The sequence below is a fragment of the Chlamydotis macqueenii genome, chromosome 2 (assembly GCF_036417535.1).
Source record: "Chlamydotis macqueenii isolate bChlMac1 chromosome 2, bChlMac1.mat, whole genome shotgun sequence".
NCBI classification, from domain to species: domain Eukaryota; kingdom Metazoa; phylum Chordata; class Aves; order Otidiformes; family Otididae; genus Chlamydotis; species Chlamydotis macqueenii.
The window spans coordinates 97,273,233-97,297,032 of NC_141557.1; the positions used below are offsets into that span (position 1 = coordinate 97,273,233).

Consider the following 23,800-nt stretch of genomic DNA (forward strand, 5'->3'; position numbering starts at 1 on the left):
ATACGATGGCACATTATTTTCACGGCAATTCAAGGAGTAAAAAGGCTTATTTTCTACTGTAAAAGCTTACTGATGTGAATCACAAGGAAGGCATACTTCCGAGAAAAAGAAAATGGAAAATTTTATCATGTGTTTTATGTGAAGATGCCTACGCCTGCCTTAATGAAAAGGCAGACACAAATATTAGAAACACCATCATAGAAAAGCAGATGCTTCTCCAGTATCATTAGACTCAATAGATGTTAACTTTGGTCCTTTCAGGCACAGAAACAGAAATAACCTTGAAAAAAATTACTAAAAAAAATGGTGTTAAGTGCCTACAGTATAGGATGACTAAGATTAATTCCACCATGTAATATCCCCTTGAATTCTTTGTTCAGAATTTTGATCACAGCGTATATAGCAGGTCTCCACTTTGTCTACTATAACCAGCTGCTATAACTTTGTGAGGAATTTAATTCATTTATATGTTTCAGAACGTGCCATAATTTTGACCAAACTTTCAAAAATTATTTGCAAACTCAGTATTTTAGTTCACTGTGTCCACACAAGAGTGTATGAAAAATCAGTCAGGTTTCCAATGTAACAGACCTGTAGTAACATGTCACGTCGTACCATACTCCATACACAGAACCACAGTTGTGTTCCAGTAGTTTTCAACAGCTGAAGTTGCTAGCCATGGCTTCCTTTATGTATAATAGCTCTTCTACTGCGCGCAGTTCATGCTTGCTATTTAGCTAAAGAGAACATTTCTATATTAACAGTTCATACCTATAGCAAGCAAATATACAGATCGGTGCCTTTGGCAGGCATATCCTTACCACCTTTAAACTATTCTGGCTTGCAAATGACCTTTTGAACAAGGTATTTTTTGTGTGTTTCTATATATATGTGTAGGCATACGTATGTACATATACACATACATGTACCACAGAGATCTGCAAAATGGTATAGGTTAGGTCTTGCCCAAGTAATCTACTGAATGTCGCCTGTTTTTATTGGCATGTCAGTATGAGAATTACAGAGCATTTGTGTCAGTCTGATAGAAGATCCCTGAAGTAGCTGACAGTTTCCATCTCACTCATCAAGTCTGTGTTTTTCAGTCTATTTTATTTTTAGGCCTCCCTACCCACTGTTCTTCCTCTCCCCTAAAGTCCTGACATGCTCTGCCTCTGCACCCAGCTATGTGTTTCGCCCGTGCTACACAACTGCCTCAAATAAAGACACTTTCAACACAAACACGTTAATAAGAAAAAATCCTTGGCACTGCTCAAACAATGGGCTGAATAATATTTTAAAAAATACAGTGCGCTTATGCTGACAAAGGAGAGAAAGAGCAGCCAAGAAGGGAGCTGGGAGGGGGCTGTTTCTTTGCAGGGCAATGCTATTTTACGCCCAGTTAAAGCAATGATGAAAAACGACCCATAGGTCCAAAGCTATCTCCAGTGGGTATGTTTTATAACTTGGCTGAATCTCTTTTCTGTGAACAAATTTCCTAGCTATCTGCAATGTATTTGTACATCTAGTGGAAGGTGTCCCAGCCCAGGACAGGGCTGTTGGAACTAGGTGATCTTTAAGGTCCCTTCCAACCCAAACCATTCTATGATTCTATGATCATGCTCCTCTGATATATTTTTTCCCTTTTTCTTGGAATATGTAAGCATTGGCTGTTACTAAACCTAGGAACATTATTCTGGAATATATTACTTGGTACCTTCTTTTCCCCTGAAAATATGAATTTAGGAAGCTGTTGGAACCTTGGGTGTATTTTAAATGTAGTCTACATCAGCTGATACTTCTGCACAACCCATTTCCATTTTAGAATTTTGCTTCATTTTGACTGAAAGTACAGAGCTAACAAAAAAAAAGGAATAAAATGTTGGATGAGGTAAATTTTCAAGCTTTTGCAAAAATTAATACCTCTGTTTTTCTGTAATCTATGTCTTCACTAGAAAATAAGAATAACTTTTAATAATAATAGATGTGTAAAATAGTTCATCTTAACTTACCACTTTTTTTCCTTGTCTGTAGACCAATTCCTCCGACGTGCTCATGTATTTCAGGCAAACTAAACATTGCCTGCAGTTCAAATGGATATTTCAGTGAGCCACGGGTACAGTCTTAATTTCAGCAATTACATTTGCTGTAATGTAAGTTCTTATGGACAATTACATATTGCTGCGTTTAGTTGTCTACTCTTAGTGCTTTTTGACAGGTTTAGTTAATGTTTTGTTTCTTCTTTTTTTTGGTGAAAAAAGATGTAACTTTTTAAAAAAGAGCTCTTCAAATTTATTAATTATTCCACTCATCTTCTGTTTTAATTTTAACAGCTGAGAGCGTAGTAGCTCTAAGGGCATTATTGCTACTGAGAGCTGCCTCCCTTACTTTCCCACCAGCTGTAACCTTTCCTGCTTCTGTGGAAGCAAGGTGATGGTCTCCTACTGCTTCTTCAAGCCCTATCTTCCTTTTTAAATTCTGACTGCGAGATAGCTATGCTGGTTATCTTCTTCAGCAGTCTTGTCTGATCTTACTCCATCTGCCGCTGATTGCAGCGTGCCTCCTGCAGTCCTGTCACATTCTTTTCTCAATTTCCCATTTTTTAATCTCAAAACTTGTTTTAGTCATGTGATCACAATCTTGTCTTTCTTCCATATTGCTCTAATACTTAAAATACTTCAAAGAAATACTTATTCTTCTAATACTTAAGAAGCCCTGCAGAACTCTCCTCTTTTCTTTCTCATTGTTCTTAATGAACACTCAGTCCTACATTTTGCTCTGTACATCTTCCCAGTCTTCCCCAATTATTTATTTTGGGAGTCCAGGAGGATCTCCTTCTCCTTCAATCCATTCCAGCAAGTCCTTGTTGGGCTCCACACGCTTAGTATTTCTGTTACCCTATTCTAAGTAATTTACAACCTTACACAAAGGGAAAAACCCAAGACTATTTGTTCCAGACAACCGGATCTAAACCAGCAGCACGTTCTAGAAATGCTGGCTGTGTCTTTAGGGTTTAACCCTTCACCAGCCAACAACTAGGGAACCCCTGCTATAAACTCAATACCAAGACACCCGTTGAGCTTCCTTTTTTTTTCAGGAAGGACGGCGAGCAAGGAGACAACACAATCACTTAGGCATGCAATTACTAGTGCCACCTAACTCTTCAGACCCAAAGCTTGCTAAACACGGCTTTCTCTGTATACAATGCATATTCTTATGTCCAGCAGGCTGGTATTTAGCAGCTGTGTACAAACCATATTTGCACACACTACTACTTAACTGCTACTGTGCTCGTTATTCCAGCTTGCATGTATGCTTTGGAACAAGATTTTATGCGTATATAATGAACTGTGGTAGATAACTGTCTAGCTGAATAAGAAATAATGAAATTCTATCTATACACACACACTCATCTGCAAATACATCCAAACTACTTGATTTATGCTAGTTTGCCAGCATCAGGATGACTCACTATTATCCAGCACCCTTCTGTCCAGAGCAAGGCCTTCACAGTAGTTGCTGGCCTATGTGTTTGTGGTCACACACAACGTTTATTAGCATCTAAAACCAGAAACAGCTCATAGCTGTATGCTGTGACCCTGTCCGGTAGTGATGAGGTTTTTCCCATTCCTTAGCGTTGGAGGTGTTTTCATCCACTCCTCAGCGATGCTGATGAGCACTGCCCAATACCGCTTACCAGGCTGACATCCCTCTCCGGGGATGACCAGAGTCCTCTGCTAGGTTGATCTTGACAGGCCTCCAACAGCAGAGGATAGCACAGTGAAATGCATGGAGCAAATGGCACCTCAGACCCAGAGCTTCAAGCTCCCTGCTGATCTGGAAAGATAAACTCTATCAGTTATGTTACACTTAAGTTTTTTCAAAAGCAAAACTGCAAATGCTCATGTAATCTCATGGCCTCAGAATGGCAAGTTTAGGCAGACAGGGCTGCATCCTGTTAGGGAGCAAAGTGAAAAAGCAGCATGGATGGGTTGCTGAGTATGAAACAAATTAGAACATTTTCACTAAACACCACAGTTGCTTTTTTTTCCCCACAGTTCTGCCAATTCATAAAATGGACTGCCCACTATCTAGATAATAAATTTAGGATTTTAACTTGTCTTCTGGATTTCTATGAGGCCACATTGGCTGACCTTTTTTTTTCTGACTTTCTTCAGTGAAAGAGGAGTTTGTCATTAACCCCATGGCTTCTGGGCCCATGTTGTGTTTACTTCTAAGGCACGGGCTGCTCTGGAGGCAGCAGAATGGATGAAGCCTGGTTTCCTACTGTTGTGGTTAGTTCCATCCCAGGTGAAACCAGGACACCTACTGACTTGTTTCCTTTAGCCCCAGAGCTCTTCCTAGTTCCTCCATGGCATCCCAGTGATCGAGCCATCCCATTGATCTCCAGTGGCCAAGGCAGCTCGCTGGGGCCCTGTGCCAGCCAAACCTTCCTTTGCTGGGAGTACCCGCGCACATCCGCCACGCAGCCCCCAGGGTTGACAAAGGTCCCTCAAGCTTCAGGGCAATCGGATCACCTCTTCCTTGGAGGGTAACAGCAAGTGCGCGAAGGGGACGTGCCTCCCTCCATCCCTCCTCCCCGCATCCCAGCAGAGCGTGACCCAGCAGCACTCGGCTGCCCCCGCTCCGCTCCCTCCCTCCCTGCCCCGGGGCTGGGTCAGGACCGTTACCGGCTCCACCGGTTGTGTCCCCAGCGAGGGCTAGGCGCGGGCGGGCTCCCAGGGGTGCGGGGACCCCGGGGCCGAGCAGGCTGCCCAGCGCCGCGGGAGCATCGCACCCGGGGGATCCGGCTGCGAAGCGGGAAGGGCGCAGTCACCCCCTCCCCGACCCGCGATGCACAGTCCCCTGCCCGGGAATGCCGGCGGGACCCGCTCAGCACGCCGCGGCCGCGCCCGTACGCGGCTCTTCCGCACCGGGCCCCTGCGGGCGGGGCGGGGCGGAGGGCGGAGCCACCGGGCGGGTTTCCTGGCGGAGGGCAGCGCGGCGTGGGTAGGTCCGTCACAACTTCACCAAGTCCACTCGGGGCGGAGGATCACTCGCGTTCGTGTCCGGGAGAGGCCGCCCGTGGGGCATGGCCGGCCGGTTTGGGCGCGGGCTGTGCTGGGGGAAGCGGGGCCGGGGCTGCCGGGGCGGGGGTGCACTGCTGGCCCTGGGGCTGCTGGCCGCCGTCGGTTTCCTCGCCTGGCGGCACGGCCCCCCGCCCCGCCACGCCGCCCGCCGCGCCCCGCCGCCACCTCCCGCCGACGCCGAGCTGCTGCGGAAGCCGGTGTACGCGAAGCCGGCCCTGGACCCCGGGGCGTTGGGCGAGCTGGGCCGGGCGGTGCGGCTGGAGCTGAGCCCGGCCGAGCAGCGGCGCCAGGAGGAGAGCATCCACCGGCACCAGATCAACGTCTACCTCAGCGACCGCATCTCCCTGCACCGCCGCCTGCCCGAGCGCTGGAACCCGCTGTGAGTACCGGCCGCTCCGCTTGCCGCCGCCCGGGCTCCCGGGGCGAGTGAGGACGGGGCGGAGGAGCCGTTCCCGCCCCCGGCGCGGCTGGCTGGGGAGGTGGGGGGGCTCTTCCCGACGGAGGGGCGTGGGGTGGTCGCGTCGCGGCTGCGGCTCGCTCAGGAGAGTGGAGGCGTTTAAAACCTTTTCCCCCTCTCAACCCTCCAACGGTTTCAAATCGCGGCGCTTACTCACAAAGTTAAAACCCTCGACGGTTTTCCCTAGCTCCCGCTCCCTCGCAAGGCAGAAGTAGCGTCTTGCGAGTGGGGAGAGGTGGTTTTCCTCTGGTAGCCCTAGGAGTGCGGTTTCAGCCCTTTCTCCTGATGCTCTCCCACTGGAGGCAGCAGCATATACTTTTTCCAGTCGTTCCCAACTTTACTGATGTTACACTTCCCAGACTTCAGCTTTGTGTTGTGTTCAAATGTCTTGTGCTGCATGGTGCAAAGTAGATTGTTTTGTCATCAGATGTACCAGGAGCGATGTAGAAACGCTCACAGAGATGAGTAACGTTCTTCTAAACTGGGACTTCGTGTGGTCCTGGATACTTACTTGCTGGGACAATTTGCACTTACAAATTGCATTTGCAGTTGTGACACTAATGCCAGAGGATGGCATAAGCAATTGTAAGTGAAGGAGTAGATACTACTTGGTGAGGTGATTCTAGCTTGCAGGCAGCAGTTCAGCGCACTCGTGAAGTCAGTGCTGCACGGCGGGTCCGACTGTGTGATCAGTTCTGGTCTAACAAATACCGAATTTAACTGAGTGGTTCACCTTGGTGCCGGCTGTCCTGTGAGCGAGCAGCCAGCTGGTGAGAGGAATGGGCCGGCCGGTTACAGGTACGTGCCTTCAGCCGAAGGGGTCAGGACAGAGCTGTGGCTGCAGAGTCCTCTCCTCTGTTTCACCCGAGCTTGGCTTCAGCCCGTTTCTTTCATTGCAACAGGTTTGTGTGGCACAGTAGCAAAGAGCGTGGGAGAAGCAGGACTCTGTCTCCACCGTGCATTCACTTCACATCAGTGCATCTTGTCCGGTAGTTCACTCAACTCTGCTTCTAAGTGCTGAATCTAAAACGTGAATTCTACGAGAGCTCTCAAAATATTGCAGTGCGAATGCAAGGCCTTTTAACCATAAATTTAAGCATGACAGTAGGCTTGTTTTTCTAAGTTACCTTTTATTCTCTTCTTAGAAGCAATCTATAGACTATAGGCTAAAAAGGACTGTTTTAGCTGCATTTCAATAGGAAGAATTTAAATAACTTTTTAATTATTTTAAACTCTTGATGTTTCTCTCAGAGGGGATGTTGGAGGAAATGGAAGATCACAGCTGTTGAGCAGGGGACGTTATAGGTGGGCGGGGGACATTCTTGAAATGAAAATAATGTAAATAGACAGATGGATTTTGCTACAATGACACACCCTTTTTGGTTTCAATATTGGGAGGTTGAAACAACAAAATGTATCCAAACCAGAAGGATCACAAAGCGTCAGTGACGTGATCTCAGAGGTAGTTGCCTCCTGAGGCTGGGGCTGTGTTGTGCTGTTGTAGTATCTGCTGGCAGGTGCTTCGTGCCTTTTCACACAATTAAATCTAAATCTCGGCAGAAACATCACAGAACATCTATCCAATTCACCCAGAAAATGTAAAAAAAAATCTTCCCCAACACAACTTTGCAATGAAGTTGTTAACTACTTCTCTTAAGAAGGAAGACCATGTCAAAGGATCGAAGTAAATCAAACAAACAAAAAAATATTTAGAAAGATATCATCAAGCCTGTAGCAATAGAAAATTCACTGCACTTCAGTGTAAGATTAGAGGCTATACAGGCTTAAAAGTCAAATCTAGGAAAAATATGATTTATTTTCTTTATTTTAAGGTTGGTAATGCTTGACTGTTCATGGTCTTTAATGAACATTTGGGTGAATCTACCATGGTAGGAAAGGAGTAGCAATGGTAGACTTCAGCTGTCCACAGAAATGATGCAAAGGCTGAACTTTTAGATGTAAACAATTTTGGTACCTGAAGACCAGAAGGTGACACATACACCATTGTTTTGGGTTTTTTTTGGTTTTTTTTTTTTTGGTGGAATCTCTGAGGAGAACTAGAGAATTGCATAGTGGCAAGCCTTGGATCTCTTCCAGGCTTATTATTTACAAACCGTGGAAAAGAAAAGAATTAGTAGCAGACAGGTAGGTGTGATCTATAGAGAAAGAGTAAACTTGGTCTTTGTCAAGGATGACATGTCTCGCAAACCTATTGGAGTTCTTTGAAGGTCGTAATTATATGGGTAAGGAAGGAAGTGTGCTATTATTTCCAGAGGCTTTTGATGAGTTCCTTAAACAGCTGTGAAATAAGGTGGAAATTCCTTGCGTTTATAAATAACTGGATAAAAACTGAGAAGCACTTGTCTTCTTGTTTTCTTCCCCCCCCCCCCCCCCTCCCCACACACACTGTAGTGGAGGGTCACTGGTAAAGTTCTGCAGAAATCTATGTTGGACCCAATGCCATTCAACTTACGGCATGGCTTCTATACAGAAGTGACTAATTAATTTACAGCTCTTCAGCCTGACAGACAGGCAGGCTTGCTGAGACACTTCAATACTAGGTTGATGCATGAAGTGGATAACACAAATTCTGCCATCTCCTTGTTCCAAAAATCCATTTACTGTAAGGTATAAGGAATTCCATCTACTAGAAAATTGACATCAAGTATTCGTAAGATATTAACAGATACTGTGGTTGGAGACTTTATTCTGGACTATGGGCTTTTGGTCTGTTTTAGCATATTCTTATGTGCGTGGAGGTGAGTCTGGAAACTTTACATCCCAGGGAAATAAAGATAGGCAACATCCCCACCACCTGGATGCCCCACTGCTCCTTTTAACCTTAATGCCCTCCCACATGCATCGGTGAACTCGCTCTCTGAGTATGAATTGTGAAAATCACAAACGTGAATCTAGTGTAAAATAGAATTTTGCTGGTAAGATTGAGACTGTCTGAACCAGTAAGCATTTCAACCTGGTCTGCAAAATGCTGTATACAAGGTGTTGCTTTATCAGAAACTGACGACAAAAGCCTTTTCCCACTGCTCAGTGTTGTACATCCTGGACCTGCTATCAAGAGTAGAAACGTGGCAGTGGTTATTTGCTAATACCTATGTCTGGTAATACTGTGCAGGAAGAGAAGAAGAATAGTTTGTCTGAGATTACTCCCCTAAATAATGTATTGTTTGATATTTGACTGTGACTCCTTTACAAAAGTTGTTTACTTTATTATAAAGTTTTGTCAACTTTAGGTGTTTCTCCTATTAATATATTCCTGCCAATGTAAATATTCAGAAGACCTTTATTCCTTCTTGTTCTCGCAGCCTACTGTAACACATTTTACTAAGAATTGATCCTGGTTCTATTGAAACACAGACCTGGAGAGCTCGACAGCTTCTATGATTTCCTTTAGACGGTCCTGCTTCCTTTAACTGTCTGTGCTTGAGGTCAGCAACTGATAATACTGTGTTTCATCACACAGAAACTCTGTAGTTTTATTGGTGGATAGAATTGTGTGTGTATATATATGTACCTATATGTACACATACATGTTTACATAAACATATATATTTAAACATACAGATAAACAAATTAAACACATATATATACACACAAACTATAAAAAGATATTTTGGTAAAATCTTATGCGTAAGATTGTAAGGAAATTACTAAATGGTGATACAGTTTGTACAAGGCTAGAAGTGAAATCTGCCATAGGGTCAGAGAACGACGGCAGTTGGAAGGAGGCTCTGGGGTATCTTGTCCAACCTCCTACTTGAAACAGATCAACTTCAGTGTTGGAGCATGTTGCTAAAGACCATCCTTGTCCTGTAAAATTTTGAAAGTCTCCGGGGATGGAGATTCAACAGTCTCTCTGGGCACCTCTTTCAAGGCTACGTCACCAGCACAGTCATTTCCCTACCCCTCGATGTTACCTAGATGGCCCAGGTTGTCTTCCCAATGTCTGTCCTTCATTTCTTGGGTTTGCATACAGGAGGCAACAGTTATTGCAGGTTTAAGACAAGAAAGCATCCTCCATCAGACATTGACCCAGTGAGGGCCATGCTGGGGCTGGTGCCCTGTAAGTCCAGAGGGATGGGCTCTGGGCCGTGGATTTTGGCCGCTGCTGTTCTGCCTTCCCCCTGCACAGCAGCAGGGCCACATCCTGTCCTGACAGGTTTTTCGTCACATGCTTATTTCACAGGACTGCAGAGTTGGGCAGACAACTGATAAGGTCTCCTAAACAACCCTTTACAGTTTATTACAATGTGTAAGAAATACATTTCCAGTTTTTCTGCTTGGTTTCAGTTAGATTAAGGACTGTTCTGAAGCATTGTTCCTGATTTTAGACATTCTGCCTTTTTTTTTTTTTTTCTCTTTTTTTTTTTTCTTTCTATATTTGTCACAGTAGGAGTGCATTGCACATTTATTTCAGGGATGGCTTCTGTGAAATCACACCAGCCTTCTTTTGGCTTACTCTTGTTACAACAGGAGCAAGGCAGGGATAGGCACTTAGTGCTGACTCGGCATTTTATTTTCTCTTTCATGGTAGAAGCCTTAATCAGCTCTTGGGCCTCGCTTCATTTCTCATCGCAAGCACATGGATTTGTAAGTCTTTCCTTACCTGGCAAATGATTTTGAGTGGTCACAAAATCCCGCAAAAGTTTGAATGTGCTCTGCATAATAATTAGAAGCTATAAAAGAAGTTTTAGAGTCTTCCATGTTTGGAGATATTTGTTTATATATGTTTTTAATATATATGTATGTTTTAATGGATATATTTAAGAAGCTGTGTATATATATTTCAGTGTCTATGTATATATAGATAATACACAAATGCTTGATTTCCTCTGTCTCTGCCATTTATACCTATAGTATTATTTGGGGGGGGGGATGTTTGAGTTTAGAGTAACAACCTTGCACTAAGATTTTTCTGACTTTCAGAACTACATTTTCCATCTGTTCACAAATTGGAATGTGGTTCTCTTACAGTCTCACTTGCTAACATTTTTTTATTTTGTTTACTTGGGTTGCAAATACCAAATTACATGGCTGCTCACCTGGTAGTATCTCCCTCGCAAATTCCCGGCATAATCCTCAAAATTAGGTTTTGGTCCCTTTTCTACTCCAAAAATCATAGTATCCAATTTTAATGGGTACGCTGCTCCTGCCAGGAGTTTTAACCTGACCCTGTTCCAGGAAATGGTGCAGCAGCTGGGTGTTTCTTCCCCAGCCCACCACGACTGCCTGGCTTCACCCAGAAGCTTCTCTTCCATCTGATATCTAAAGGTGAAATAATTGCAGTGACTTTTTTTTTTTTTTCCTGCAGTGCATATAGTAAAAGTGAACTCTCTGGGGTGCTTCTTTGCAGAAACTTGACCTGGCTGGTGCATCCCTTCCCTCTAAACACCCAGCTGATTGCGCCGCTGTGTCCGGGACTTGCTTCAGCATAGGGATTCCCGTGCTTTTACATTTGTTCAAAGTCTGGAAGGCACAATGCTCTTCTACTTACGAGCAAGTGCTTGGCATAAGACACATGTAGGTGTATTTGCTTTACTAGTTTTGTAACAGTATGGTCACTGGGTTGGGTTTTTTTTGTTTGTTTTCTGAGCTTTTCTGGAATGGATAATTAGTTACTGGTAACTACGTTAATTGTAATACCTTTTAGTCATTACTTTTTTTGCTACCTGGCTGGATTCCTTGCCTTTATAAACAGGCTTTACACCTGCAGAGCAGTGTGTCTCTGGGACATCTCATTCCTTCCTCATACAGTTAAGTAGGGGAGCAATAAATCTGCAGCATTGTTTTTGGTTTTGTGGGTTTTTTTTGTTTTAAAATAAGCAGGCTTGTATTTTATAGCAGTACAGAGTATAGCACTGTTTCCACAAGCACTTTGATATTCAGGAAACAAAAATAGTAAAATATCCTATCTTCTGTAAAAATCTGTCAGCTTTCTTTGTCATTATGCTTTTCTTAGTAGTCACCTGCAAACAATTTCCAGAAGAGCTCACATGATTGTTTTTTGACTGTTTTTCTTTACAACTTCTAGTAGAGATCTTCAGCTTCCTCTGTGACATCTAGATGAGTGCTTGGTTTCAGTTTATTTCATTTTTAACGTGACAAAGTTCCCAGATCAGTGATATTAACCACAAATTATGATTATTTTTTTTTCTTTGTTCAAACAGTGCTTTTACTTTACACAGTAGTCTGTAAGGACCAGCTGCATCCACAGCCTGCTATATAGTGATGGCTACAATAAGTTCTTTCAGCTATTGTATTACTTTGCAAAATATTTTTCATGTCCTGAATCAAATTACTCACATCAAATTAAGTTTCTGAATGTGGGTGAAGGAAATAGTATAACTCTGTGCAAGTGTATGTCACTAGCTTGGAAGAAAATGGTGAACATGGGTAACCATTTGAGCAAAATGAATGAAAACACTGTTTCAAATCAGCAAAATAAAATAGAAATTAATTATTTTGTCCGCACAGACACATGCAGAGGTACCTTCTCATCTGGGCTAGGTAGGAACTTCTATTGCCATTATCTAACAATTTGGAATTAGGAGGGTCTATGGAATACTTAAAATTGTCGATTTTAGGATATAAATTTGGTCCACACTCATAGATGGACTTTCTAGACAATTTTTTCTTAATATGTTTTTAATCTGCCTTAAACAGACTTGTTTTTTTTTTTTTTTCCCCCGCAAACTTCTTTGCAAATATTTTCTTCTATTTCAGGCTTCCCAGCTTTCTTCCTTGCTTCTCGCAATGTTTTCATACTAGCCAGCACATCCCTTTGTTATCCGAAATCTTAAAGCAGTCCTCAGCAGTCAGTCTTGTCGAGACCTTATTGTCACTGGGAGAATTTTTCTTTAAAACAACATATAATCTGGAAAACTATTTCACAATCTAGCTAGCCTCTGTTTTCAGAGGTGTCATATAATGGTGTTGTAGACTGAACTACATCCTAGGGGGCTCTTTTCTAACGAGATTTGCTTCAGCAGACATAAGTTTGGGAGTGTTTACCCAGGCCGCTGGGCTGGGAGTGGGTGGTGGGGAAGTCTGGGCCAGCATTGCTTTAAGTTGCGCTGCTCATGTGTTCAAGCCTTGCCCTGAATAATTCAGCCATTCTGGCGGTTATCAGGACTTTGCTATCTTCTTTGCTAAGCTGACCAAGACACGCCTTCCGTAAACGTCAGCGCCTTTTTCTGTAATAGCTGAGCACATGTGGGATATGTAGGTGTGCAAAACCAGGTGCAGCCTTTCCATGCTCAGATAAGAATTAAAAAAAAAAAAAAAAACAACCAAACAACAAACAAACAAAAAAACTCTAAAAAACAAACCAGAACCAGTTGGTTCAAGGTAGTTTTATGTGAGAATATAAATTAGCATGAAAAGTTGGGTAGTGTTTGGAGGAGATAAGAATAATCTGACTTATAATATCGTTTAATTCCGCTGGAAGCATCACACTTGTGTATCCCAGGTTTTGATGTAATAGAGCTGCATCGCTTTTGGCTCACACACAGGATTTTGTCCATAGGTTGCCCTTCCCAAGGAGGGGTGAAAAAGGGCTGTTCAAATGCACGTTCATCTGGAGTAGGTAACACAGCCTTGGTAACTCTGCAGAGCAGCTCAGAAACCCGTGCTGTGACCCGTGTTGTGCTGCTGAGCTTGGGATGCCCTAAGCTGCTACTGGGAGCAGGAGGGAGGGGAGAAGTAGAAAAGGGAGAAGTGGACCCCAGTACAGCTGTGTCCTCTGCTGTGGCTTTGGGAGGGTGGGAGGAGGAGATGTTTTCTCTTGGGTGAAGATGCCTGTCAGACCCCTGAGTCCTCATTGCCTCCTCTGCAGTTTATGGGGTGAGGAGTGGAGAAGGTGAAATTGGATTGAGACACTCGTTTGTCCAGATCGGCCATTTTCACTTACAGCCTACAAAACGCCACCTTTGAGCACACCTCTTACTCAAAGGCCATCTGCTGCTTAATTCCATGTCCTAACCCTGTTCAGATTAGGAAGAGAAAAGGAGGTGGTGATGTGGGTCGGCGTATCCACCACCCACCTTAGCAAACCCAGCAAGCCTAGCTCCTAGCCCACTGCGTGCAACCCAGCCTGAAGCATGATCCTGACAATGTTTGCTAGATGATGCTGTGATAGTGCATATATGGCAATGTCATGTACCGTAGTCACATAAATCACATTAAATCTGATATAGCAGTGATGTGCTGTTTTGAACTTCCCAAGAGGAAGCTACAGAATCTTGAACTTTCTGAATTTCCAGGCATTCATAATGAAACTTCAAAAGCAAAACTTAAAAATTTCAGAGGTCTTAGAACAATTTTGGTTTTGTGGATTGCTGAGAATCCACATCTTGATTTTTCAATACATACTTTCTTCCATTCAAAATGTTCCGGTACGTTATTTCTAAAACAGAAGTGTACCTTTAGAAAGCATGAAATAATTTGAGCCAATTGTATTCTTAACAGATATTTGAGAACACACAGAACACTTCGTAGTTTTTCTTAAAATACGAGTAACTTGGCATATAGAACATAAAATTTGGACATTAAAAATGTATTTTCTCTTCCCGTATCGTCGTTGCACTTGTGGTGAAAGTCTCACATAAAAGTATGTCGGCAACCATTCCTAATTAACTTGTGGCAGCATGCCCGGTGTGCACACATTCATTGTCTCTCGCCCTGTGTATAGATACGCATCTCTAAGAGAGAAACAGCTCCTTACAATGAAATAAATCGAGTGATTACATTAATTGACACAAATGTTCTCTAAAATAGCCCATTTAATTTTGTTTAGGCATTTCCTGACTGATGTCTCCATAGTTTCTAGTAAATAACCTATTGTAAAACTTGCTAATAGAAGATACTGTAGTGTAGTAGGTTAAATGATTAAGCTTGTCAGCCGTGTAGTTGTGGTTAGACTGTGATTTGCAAATGCAGTGTAAAAAGGTAAAACCAAAAACCCACAGGAATGTGGATGTCTGATGATACACCTTTACATGCTTTACTTCAATTTGCATTTTGTGGAGTTAAATGTTTGAGTAGGTGCTGTAGTGGAACATCCAGGAGAGGTGGTACAGAGAGAACTGTGTTCAGACACAGCATTATTCTCTTGCATCCCATCTAGGAATTTGAGGATTTGTGGCTGAATAAAATTAGAATTTTTTAAATGTCCATGTTTATTTCATTATGAATTAATAAACAAAAGCTATATATTTTGGCATTTCTTGGTTTATACATGTCTTTTAAGCCACAGTGATCAAGCTGGAGGATTCCTGGAACACCCACCCGGCGCGGCAGAGAGTACCTGAGGGAAATGGAGGACAACGCAGCAGCAGGCTGCTGCTGGAGCAGGGCAGTGTCCCAGCCCGCACCCTGGGACGTGATTAGGGGCAGTTCCAGCCACGTTGTCTCTGGATACAACTCCGCTGTGCACAAGGACTCTGCCTCTGCATTTTGTAGTGGGGCTGCGGAGAACAGGAGCCATCAGAGGGCAGAGGCCGAGCAGGTGTCTCTCTTTTGCATCATGTTCTGTATTATCATTGTTATCCATTGTATATCAGTGTTTTTCAGTGAAATCCAAGTGCTGTTTAAAGCTTTATACCTTTCTTTTGTTGGTTTTAAAAAAGCCGCTTGTGTGCGCTGGCAATGGGTTTTTTCTCAGTGACTGATCCTCATATCTGGTAACTTTTTGCAAAAGCAAATTGGCTAGAGATATGCTTACTTTTCTGAAGAAAATTAACCCACTCAGTACGCACACACTTTTAACTTAGGGTTGTCTTAAAAAAAAAAAAAATACATATATATATATATATATGTGTATATATATATATATATATGTAAATAGTAAAATTCCTATGGTTGAATAAGATAATAAGAGTAGTGAAGGTATATATGTTGAACCACAAATGGCAGTGCGTCTGCGTTTATTGTCCATGCTTGGAAATATCACGTTTACAGGCAACTCATTTCCTTATGTCTATATTATCTTTCTAGGAATCATTTGGTAGTTATGATAACTAGGTTCAAGGTGATATATCGGGCAGCCAGTAGTAGGGACTATAAATAGTTTCCTGTCGTTTAGCTGTAGCTGTAGAAAAGTTAAGCGTCTGCTCTGTAGTTAAACCTCTATAGACAAGGGGGGAAGTCTGTTTGTCTGCCCTAGATAAATGTCGTTAGGAGAGTGAGGTGTATCACTGCTGGATTTGTCTTTATGGACATGCAGAGTCCAGACAATTAGCTCAAAGATAGCACCTAGCTTCTAGATGGCCAACGTGAGATGCGATTAATCCTGTCTTAACGTGATCTTCTGTATTGGGAGAGGGCAGTGCTAGGCATTTGAGTGTGGCACTAAAGAGTGCCTTAGTCATAGAATAGTTTGGATTGGAAGGGCCCGTTAAAGGTCATCTAGTCCAATCCCCCTGCAAGGACCAGGAACATCTTCATCTGGATCAGGTTGCTAAGAGCCCCGTTCAACCTGGCCTTGAATGTTTCCAGAGATGGGGCATCCGCCACCTTTCTGGGCAACCTGCTCCAGTGCTTCACCATCCTCATTGTAAAAAATGTTTTCCTTGTATCTAGTCTGAATCTACCTCCCTCTATTTTAAAACCATTACCCCTCGTCCTTTCACAACAGGCCCTGCTGAAGAGTCTCTCCCCATTTTTCCTGTAGGCCCCCTTTAGGTACTGGAAGGCCACTATAAGGTCTCCCCAGAGCCTCCTCTTCTCCAGGCTGAACAGCCCCAGCTCTCTCAGCCTGTCCTCATAGGAGAGGTCCTCCAGCCCTCTTACCATCTTTGTGGCCCTAGTTGGAAGCCAAAAGTGGCTTGCAGTCTAGGCATTATAAATATATATTCCCAGTATCTGCAAAAACATTTTTGGACTGCTGTCACCAGTTTGTATCCTCCCTGTCATTTTAATGACATATTGTAACTGATATGCATTTGTTTTTTTCTGAATAACCCAAAGTAGGAGTGAAATGATTCACTAGGAAAGTAGGATCTTGGATACTGGGGTGACACGCGAAGAATAAAAATACATCCTGAAGTTTGCGAAGGTGAATACAGAAAATGCACTGCTCAGGTAGTTCTGTTGTAAATAGGAGCTGGGAAATGGAAAAGCTGAGTTATGACCACAAGGATTTAAGTCAGGTTTTGTATTCGTGGTGGGTTTTTTTTGAAGCTTGTGTATTTTGTGAAGTGCTAATGTTTAGTGTCCGCATGTATGATGCTTAATTGTTATTCAGCAACGCTTCTAAGCATTTCAATTTCAGAGATTCTTTTTTTTTTTTTTTTTTAAGATTTTTCTTACACTATTATTTTTCCAGGGTTTAAATGCTTTTGGTTTATAATGTCCCCAGTGGGATTATTTTTTAAGGCTTAGCAAAACTCTTTGAAATTTTTTTCAGTACAGAAAGACAAGGAAAAGAGTGCTTCATTTCAGCAACAATATTTGAGACTGATAACAATTGAGCTCTTGTAGCAGTCTAGTAAGGATTATATGTCATGGAAAAAATTTCTGAGATAAACAGGCAGATCTGCATAGAGGTTGAATAACTTTTTTTTTCCCTAATTTTTTACGTGTAAAAGTTTCAAAATTTTAATTGACCTGTACGTGATGATTAGTTTTCCCCAAAATAATGTACTAAAAAGCTACGCTTTCAGTCGTGCTCTTTGTGTTTCGATATGCAAGGTGAGAGATGGTTTCTTTCTTCGGCGGGTGGTCAGCCTTGTCCAAGCGGGCTGCAGGGGATCCAGACACTGGTTGGGGCAACAGCCTGCCCTGATGCCCTGGTGAGTCACTTGCATGCTACCTTTCACCATGGAGCTGGTAAACAAAATGCCCTTTTTATTTTTGGGCCTCTTTCTTGACTTCAGGAACCTCAGAAACGCGTGCTGTGGTATGTCCCATAGGAGGCTGACCTTTTCCCGCAGTGCAGGGCGTGCTCATCTGAGGAGGCAGCAATGCACAGTGAATCACAGTTTGGGGATTACCTTGCTCTGTGCCAAATCATGTTTCCCATCTCCAGCGTGTAATTTTCAGGCAAATCCATTGAAGTCTTTAATCTATAATTAGACTTATAAGCTTTAGACCTTCTGGATTTCCTTTTTTTTTTTTTTTAAGGAATGGAATACAACATTATTATTCTGTGAATCTTTCTGAGGTATTTTCCGGAGAAAGCTTTCCTGGAGATTTTCTGTTTGTTTCTTTTTTTTCTTTCAGTTTTCTGAAATGGGTAGGTAAAGATCCCACTTCCATTGAGAAATGAACTGAGGTTACCTAGTACAAGTGGCTGTAATATACCAAAAGAAATTTTTCCTGGCAGTACTGAGCATAAATGTTTTTCAGTAGGCTAAAGTAAATACGTATTTCTAAAATTGGATTCATACAGTAGGTTTTTCTGCTTTTTTTTTTTTTTTAAAGTTAATTAAAATGTCACTCCTTTTTCATGAGTTAATACATGAACATTTGGCAAAATAAATCACTTCTGTCACCAGCCGATGGTGCAAGGCAGTTCGCTGTGTGAATGTCCCTGTTTGCCTCAGGACAAGTTACAGCCTGGAGGGACAGGCATTTTTGTACTTCACTGTAGAAGGGTGTGTGAATGTATATCTATCTGTGTATATCTGTATGTGGGCATGCATGCATACACATCATACAATGAGTGTTGTTGCATGGCATTCCTTACATATTTGAGAAGCAGCCTTCTGTGTGCCTCCTCTGCTCAAGTGTCATTTCTCCTCATTCTTTTCTCATTTTCAGGTATTTATTAGAGAAGTACTCTACATACCTTCCACCTCCCCCTCCCCCCCTCCCATAAGAATCTTAATTTTAGGAATATTCAGATTCAGACGACTCTTTTTAATTGCAAACACAGCAGCATTAAATAGGCAGTAAATATATTCTTAATGTGCTGTAGGCAAGCAGTTTTCTTTTAATGTCACTTTCTGGGTGTTTTGGGGAATTTTAGTTCCCCTAAATTGACCTAAGGGATTTTGCTGTTGTGTTTTCTGCTGGTCAGTTCTGGTTTCCCTCTTCAGCTCCCTGTAGCATAGGTTTTGGAGGACTCACTGCTCTTCTGTTTTGGTAGAAGATTCAGTATCTATTGTGACCTAGCAGTCTACAGACGCTGAAGTATGTCCTTCAGTCTTTTACAGGGCCCAGTGACTCCAGGCAGTGAGCTGGAGGTGTAAGAAAATTCAGACATCTCTAAACCATTTCGGTTGGTTTTCAAGAAAACTGCTGATACAGAAAATGCCCTAACAAAAGGGGAGAAATGGTAGTAACTACTGTCATTATTTTAAAATTCTTCCAGACCAGGGGAATCTTCAACAATTTACACATTTGGCTCAGCTCTGAGTTTCTTGGCATCCTTATGTTCATTCAGGGAAGTTCATATATATATTTATAGGAAATACATTCTGGAGCTTAATCCAAAGGTTTGCAAACTTCCTGCCTGTCTATAGAGCCAAAACCGTGCATTTCTATGTCTGTCTGTGTTTTTTTTTTTTTTTGTGGATTTTACTATAATATCTTGGCAGTTCTGTGACTTTTCCCAAATTCTGCTTCAGTGTACATACGTCTCAGTTCTGTTGCTGTGGTGTTTTTCTCTTTTTTTTTTTTTTTTTGTTTTTTGTGTGTGTTGCTGTTCCCTCACAGTTATGTTTTTACTCTCTGGCACTTGTTTTATTTTCCAAAGCACAAGTTATTAGTAATTTATGGTATTGTTTTTGCCACACTTAGGTTTTGTAGTTGGTTTGGTGGTTTTTCTTTTTTTTTCCTTCTTCTTTCTGTAGTCTGAAGTGTGTTTTGGCCGTTGCTTGTTCTTCTACTTGAGGTAATATTGTGCAAAGACAACTACTGCACATACACCAGCACAGAATACCTCCTATTATTTTTCTTCTTAGAAATTTTAGTCATAATGCTGCTGCGGAAATGGGACTTGTGGAAGACCAGCTTCCTGAAAGTGCATGACTTTTCCATGTACATACAGTTTTTTTTAAGACCTTTAATATGTTCTTCCTTACAATTAGTAAATAGCATACAAATTCTTCATTTGAGAATAGTTTTCTGAAAATCAACAAATGTTTTTGCACTGGTACTAAATGTAATCCCCTCCCTTACAGATGCAGAGAGAAGAAGTATGATTATTACAGCCTGCCAAAAACCTCTGTTGTGATAGCTTTTTATAATGAGGCTTGGTCAACACTTCTGCGAACTGTTCATAGTGTTCTTGAGACATCTCCAGATATACTTTTGGAAGAAATTATCCTTGTGGATGATTACAGTGACAAAGGTAAGAAGAATAATTCTAAATAATGTTTATTATTGATGGGGTTTTTTGGCAGCTGGTCCACAGGAGAAAAAGATAAGCTGTTTACGTAATGTACCATAAAACTGTACAACATAGTGTGTGTATGTTTTAGTTTGTGTATGTGTATGTTTCTGGTGTGCCAGTGAAAAAATTGACTTGTGGACCCAATTTTCTTTAGAATGGGGAAGGACGTTTGCTGTGTTGTAACATGAGTGCTTGCGTATATAGATAACATACAGTCTGGTCAGACCACTTCAGGTTTCCTAACTCAAAGAAGTTTCGATTGCTCCAAGGTTGCCTTGGTGTCTAGTATAGCGAGAGCTACCTGGTTATCTGTTTTTGTTTGAATTATGGGATGCAAAGACGTTGCTGACATTTTCCACTACACATGAATTGTGTTGAGAATAAAACTTTTACATGGAAAAAGTTCCACCTGACATTTGAGAAGAACTTAGCAATTTGAAAATTAATTACAGAGGTAAATACAAAGTATTATTTATCAATTATTTATCAATTATTATTAAGTATAAATACGAAGTATTTATTATCAAAGTAACTGTGATTTGTGTCCGTTCACGTTCTGTGCTTTTTCCTTGTCCTTTCCTAACATAGACAGTATAGCAGAATCAGAGTTCAAAATGCTGGGATCTTTGAGGCACTGCTATTAGTAATACAGTACTGAAAAAAGAGCTTTCTGTAGCATGACGTAAACCAATCATTCCAGAACTATTTTCTTTCTATCTTTGCTGTTTGTTTGTTACAGAACACTTAAAGGAGACTCTGGAAAACTACGTGGCTGGCTTACGAAAAGTGCGTCTTATCCGCGCAAATAAGCGAGAGGGGCTGGTTCGAGCCCGGCTGCTGGGGGCATCTGTGGCAAAAGGAGACATCCTGACGTTCCTGGACTGCCACTGCGAATGCCACGAGGGCTGGCTGGAGCCACTGCTGGCAAGGTGAGGTTATGCTCTGGGCTGGTTTTCTGTCCAGATGTAGAAGGAGGAGAGATGGTTTGGCACACTTCTGCAGTGGAAAAATGGCTATTGGTAGATGTTGACCGAAGGTACCTGAGGCACTGTGAGTGTTTGTTTCCAGGTGATGGGGTAGCGAATGGAAGTGTGAAAGACCAGGAGATGGATTTTTGTTTTCTCCCAAGGACCAGGCTACTCTTTTTCTTCAGAGAAGGAAAAGTTTTGTTTTCAGGAAGAGGAATCCACCCCCAGCTTTGAAACTACTTTGGAAAGATGGCTACTTCTATCAGCCTGGGTGGCAAATGAGAAGGTCTGGAAAGATGCGTGCCCTGAGATGTCCCCTGTTGCAGGGCAACGTACACATAAGCAGATCGGAAGAAAAGTCAGTAAACTCTGCCTTTCCAGTCCTGAGAGAATCCATCTCTCTCCAACTGGAGAGAGATTTCCAAAAGTACGCACTGTCTTGAGGTGTGCCGGTCTTCCTGATTCTTAGTGGGACTTGTGTTCTGCAACTTTCCATGTCCATTTGAAATTGTATCTGGAATAATATTTTAATTTTTTTTTTCCTTAAAATTGTCATATTTAACTTGTTTGTAAATTTCATACCGAGTATATTTCAGATAACTGAGTTAAGCTAGTGTGAAGAAAGGAAGAGGGGTAAAAATCAAAAACTAAGCATGGTTTTAACAATCGTCCTCTGAAGAAACTATACGTAACTGTGGAGGAGATTCTGTAATTTTTTTCACTTCTTTAGCAAACCACTAGATGGCAATCTTGAGGCAGGATTTGGATACTTTTAAGTGTATTAAATCACCTTCTGTAAAAAGTTAGCCCTAGATGTGTCAGAATTTTTGTCCTTGCCGCAGATGCGGATGTACATCTTAAGGAGATGTTTGCATGGCGTATCTTAACTCAAAGGTATGGAAGCAGTACAATAGTGTTAGCGTTTTGCAGTGCAAACATAGTTGTAATTGTAAGCTGCCTGTGCATTGTGCCATCTAGTTAATTCCTAACTTACAGAAAAGGTGATGGCTTTTCACTTACCTGATTCCTTTCAGAACTGAAATCATGTGCTAGATACCTAATTTTTCACTTTTTCACTCCTTTTCCTTTACAGGAGCAACAAAGCATTTTTACATTTTACTGGGAATTTTTTTTCTTTTGTGTACGTATCATTCTCATGGCTTTGTACACAAGCTTTATGCAAATGACACAGGAGCTAGCAATGTTTGTATAAAGTCCTTTTGTGTGCTCTGCGACACAACTGTGTCACATCTTCCCTCTGGCAACAAGGGACCATTTCCTATTTAAGGCAATCTTCCTCAGCTCAGACGATGCTTCTTTGAAACCGCTTCTGTTCTCTGCTGCGTTTAACCACCACAAGCTGCTCTCATTTCAGAATCAGAGCCCCTTGGTCAGCCTGTGGGTTTTAAGCTTAATAATCCCATGAGGAATGGGCTCCCCTCAAGTGACAGATAGTTTGGCAACTAACATGTTCAGTTTTTCATTTTTTTTTCTCTGGAATACCCAAATCAGAAGATACAGGCCTAAAACAAATAGCAGCATCTTAAAGTCAGACAAGTCAGTTTTTCACTGAAGAGATGAGGAGATATCAGAAGACTAGCGTAGAGAAGATAGCTAGAGAGGGATTTAGGAGAAAAGCCTTAGCTGGAGCTTTATGTGACTAAAGTTGATTTTGCCTCATACTCAGAAGCCTTTCCAGAAGTTGAGGTGAAGGCAAAGGATCCCACTGTCTTTTGTAAGGGCAAATACTTCTGAAAAGGAATCCAGAAAACCCTGCAAGGGACTGAGAAATGGGAGGAGGGCATTTATGTCCTCGTAGAAGTAGACTTGCAAGAAATGTCATTAGCACTGATGTATTCTCAGTGTGATAAAGATCTTAACTATCTTTACATCAGCCTTGCTGATGGGTGTGTTATTCTGCAGTGCTATCTTGTTTCTCCTTTTTATCTCCCATGTTGTCAGAGTTTCTGGAGGCCTCCTTCATGTATGTTTCAGTGTTGGAGATCTAATTCCTATGTCGCAGGGTTTGGTTTTGTTTCGTGGATTTTTTTTTTGTTTTTGTTTAAGCTCATGGCTTCTTTTTGAGTTACTGTTGTGTAGTGGTCAGTATAACTTTTTGCAGATGATCACAGTTACAAGAACAACCATGAGCCAAGAGCCTAGCTGCCTTATTCATCCTCCCAGAATGATAGCCATGCAGCTTTCTAAATAGCTTGAATGCAGCTACTTGTACAAAATAAAATAGATGTTTTTGTTGAGAATGCGGTGCTGGATATGGCAGCCAAGTCAGATGCTGAATGTATTATCTCAAGCCATCTGCCATACCTCTCTTCCACTGTCCAGGAAGATTGATGCTTGCCAGGTGCCTACGGCTGGCTGCGTCCTGATACACCCTCCTGATGTATCCTCAGCAAGAAATTGGTGGTTATTCTTGTAGCTATCCTTTCCTTGTATTGCAGCATGAATTGAAAAGGAGCAAAACTTTGCATTTGGTATTTCTAAGCATTTTCTGTTCTTGGTAGTTCTAGTTTTTGAGAGATGTTTCTAATGGAAGACACTCTTTTCTTTTAAAACCATATTAGGATTGCAGAAGAAGAATCAGCTGTTGTCTGCCCTGTTATTGATGTTATTGACTGGAATACATTTGAGTACCTGGGAAATGCTGGTGAGCCACAGATCGGCGGATTTGACTGGAGACTGGTCTTCACTTGGCATAGTACCCCTGAAAGAGAACAAAAACGGAGGAGGTCCAAGACCGATGTGATCAGGTTAGTTTCTATGCATCTTATGAAACTGTGAATGTTACAAGTGCTTTTGACTTCACTTGGAAATGCCAGGTGCTGAAAAATATTTGAGAAATCAGCATATTACTAAAAATTATATATCTTGTTTAGTTCCCCTTTTTTTCCAAAATAGCTCCTTCTCACCATGCACC

General features: G+C 42.0%; 1 protein-coding gene across 1 annotated transcript in view; it reads left to right on the forward strand.

Moving 5' to 3' along the window:
* Positions 1-5,080: 5,080 nt before the first annotated feature.
* Positions 5,081-23,800, forward strand: part of GALNT12 (polypeptide N-acetylgalactosaminyltransferase 12) — a 49,675-nt gene continuing 30,955 nt past the window's right edge. The window contains exons 1-4 of the mRNA XM_086742092.1: positions 5,081-5,466; positions 19,686-19,855; positions 20,637-20,826; positions 23,448-23,633. Of these exons, the coding sequence (XP_086598218.1) occupies positions 5,090-5,466; positions 19,686-19,855; positions 20,637-20,826; positions 23,448-23,633 (923 nt within the window). The 5' untranslated portion in view covers positions 5,081-5,089. The remainder of the gene's footprint in view (positions 5,467-19,685; positions 19,856-20,636; positions 20,827-23,447; positions 23,634-23,800) is intronic.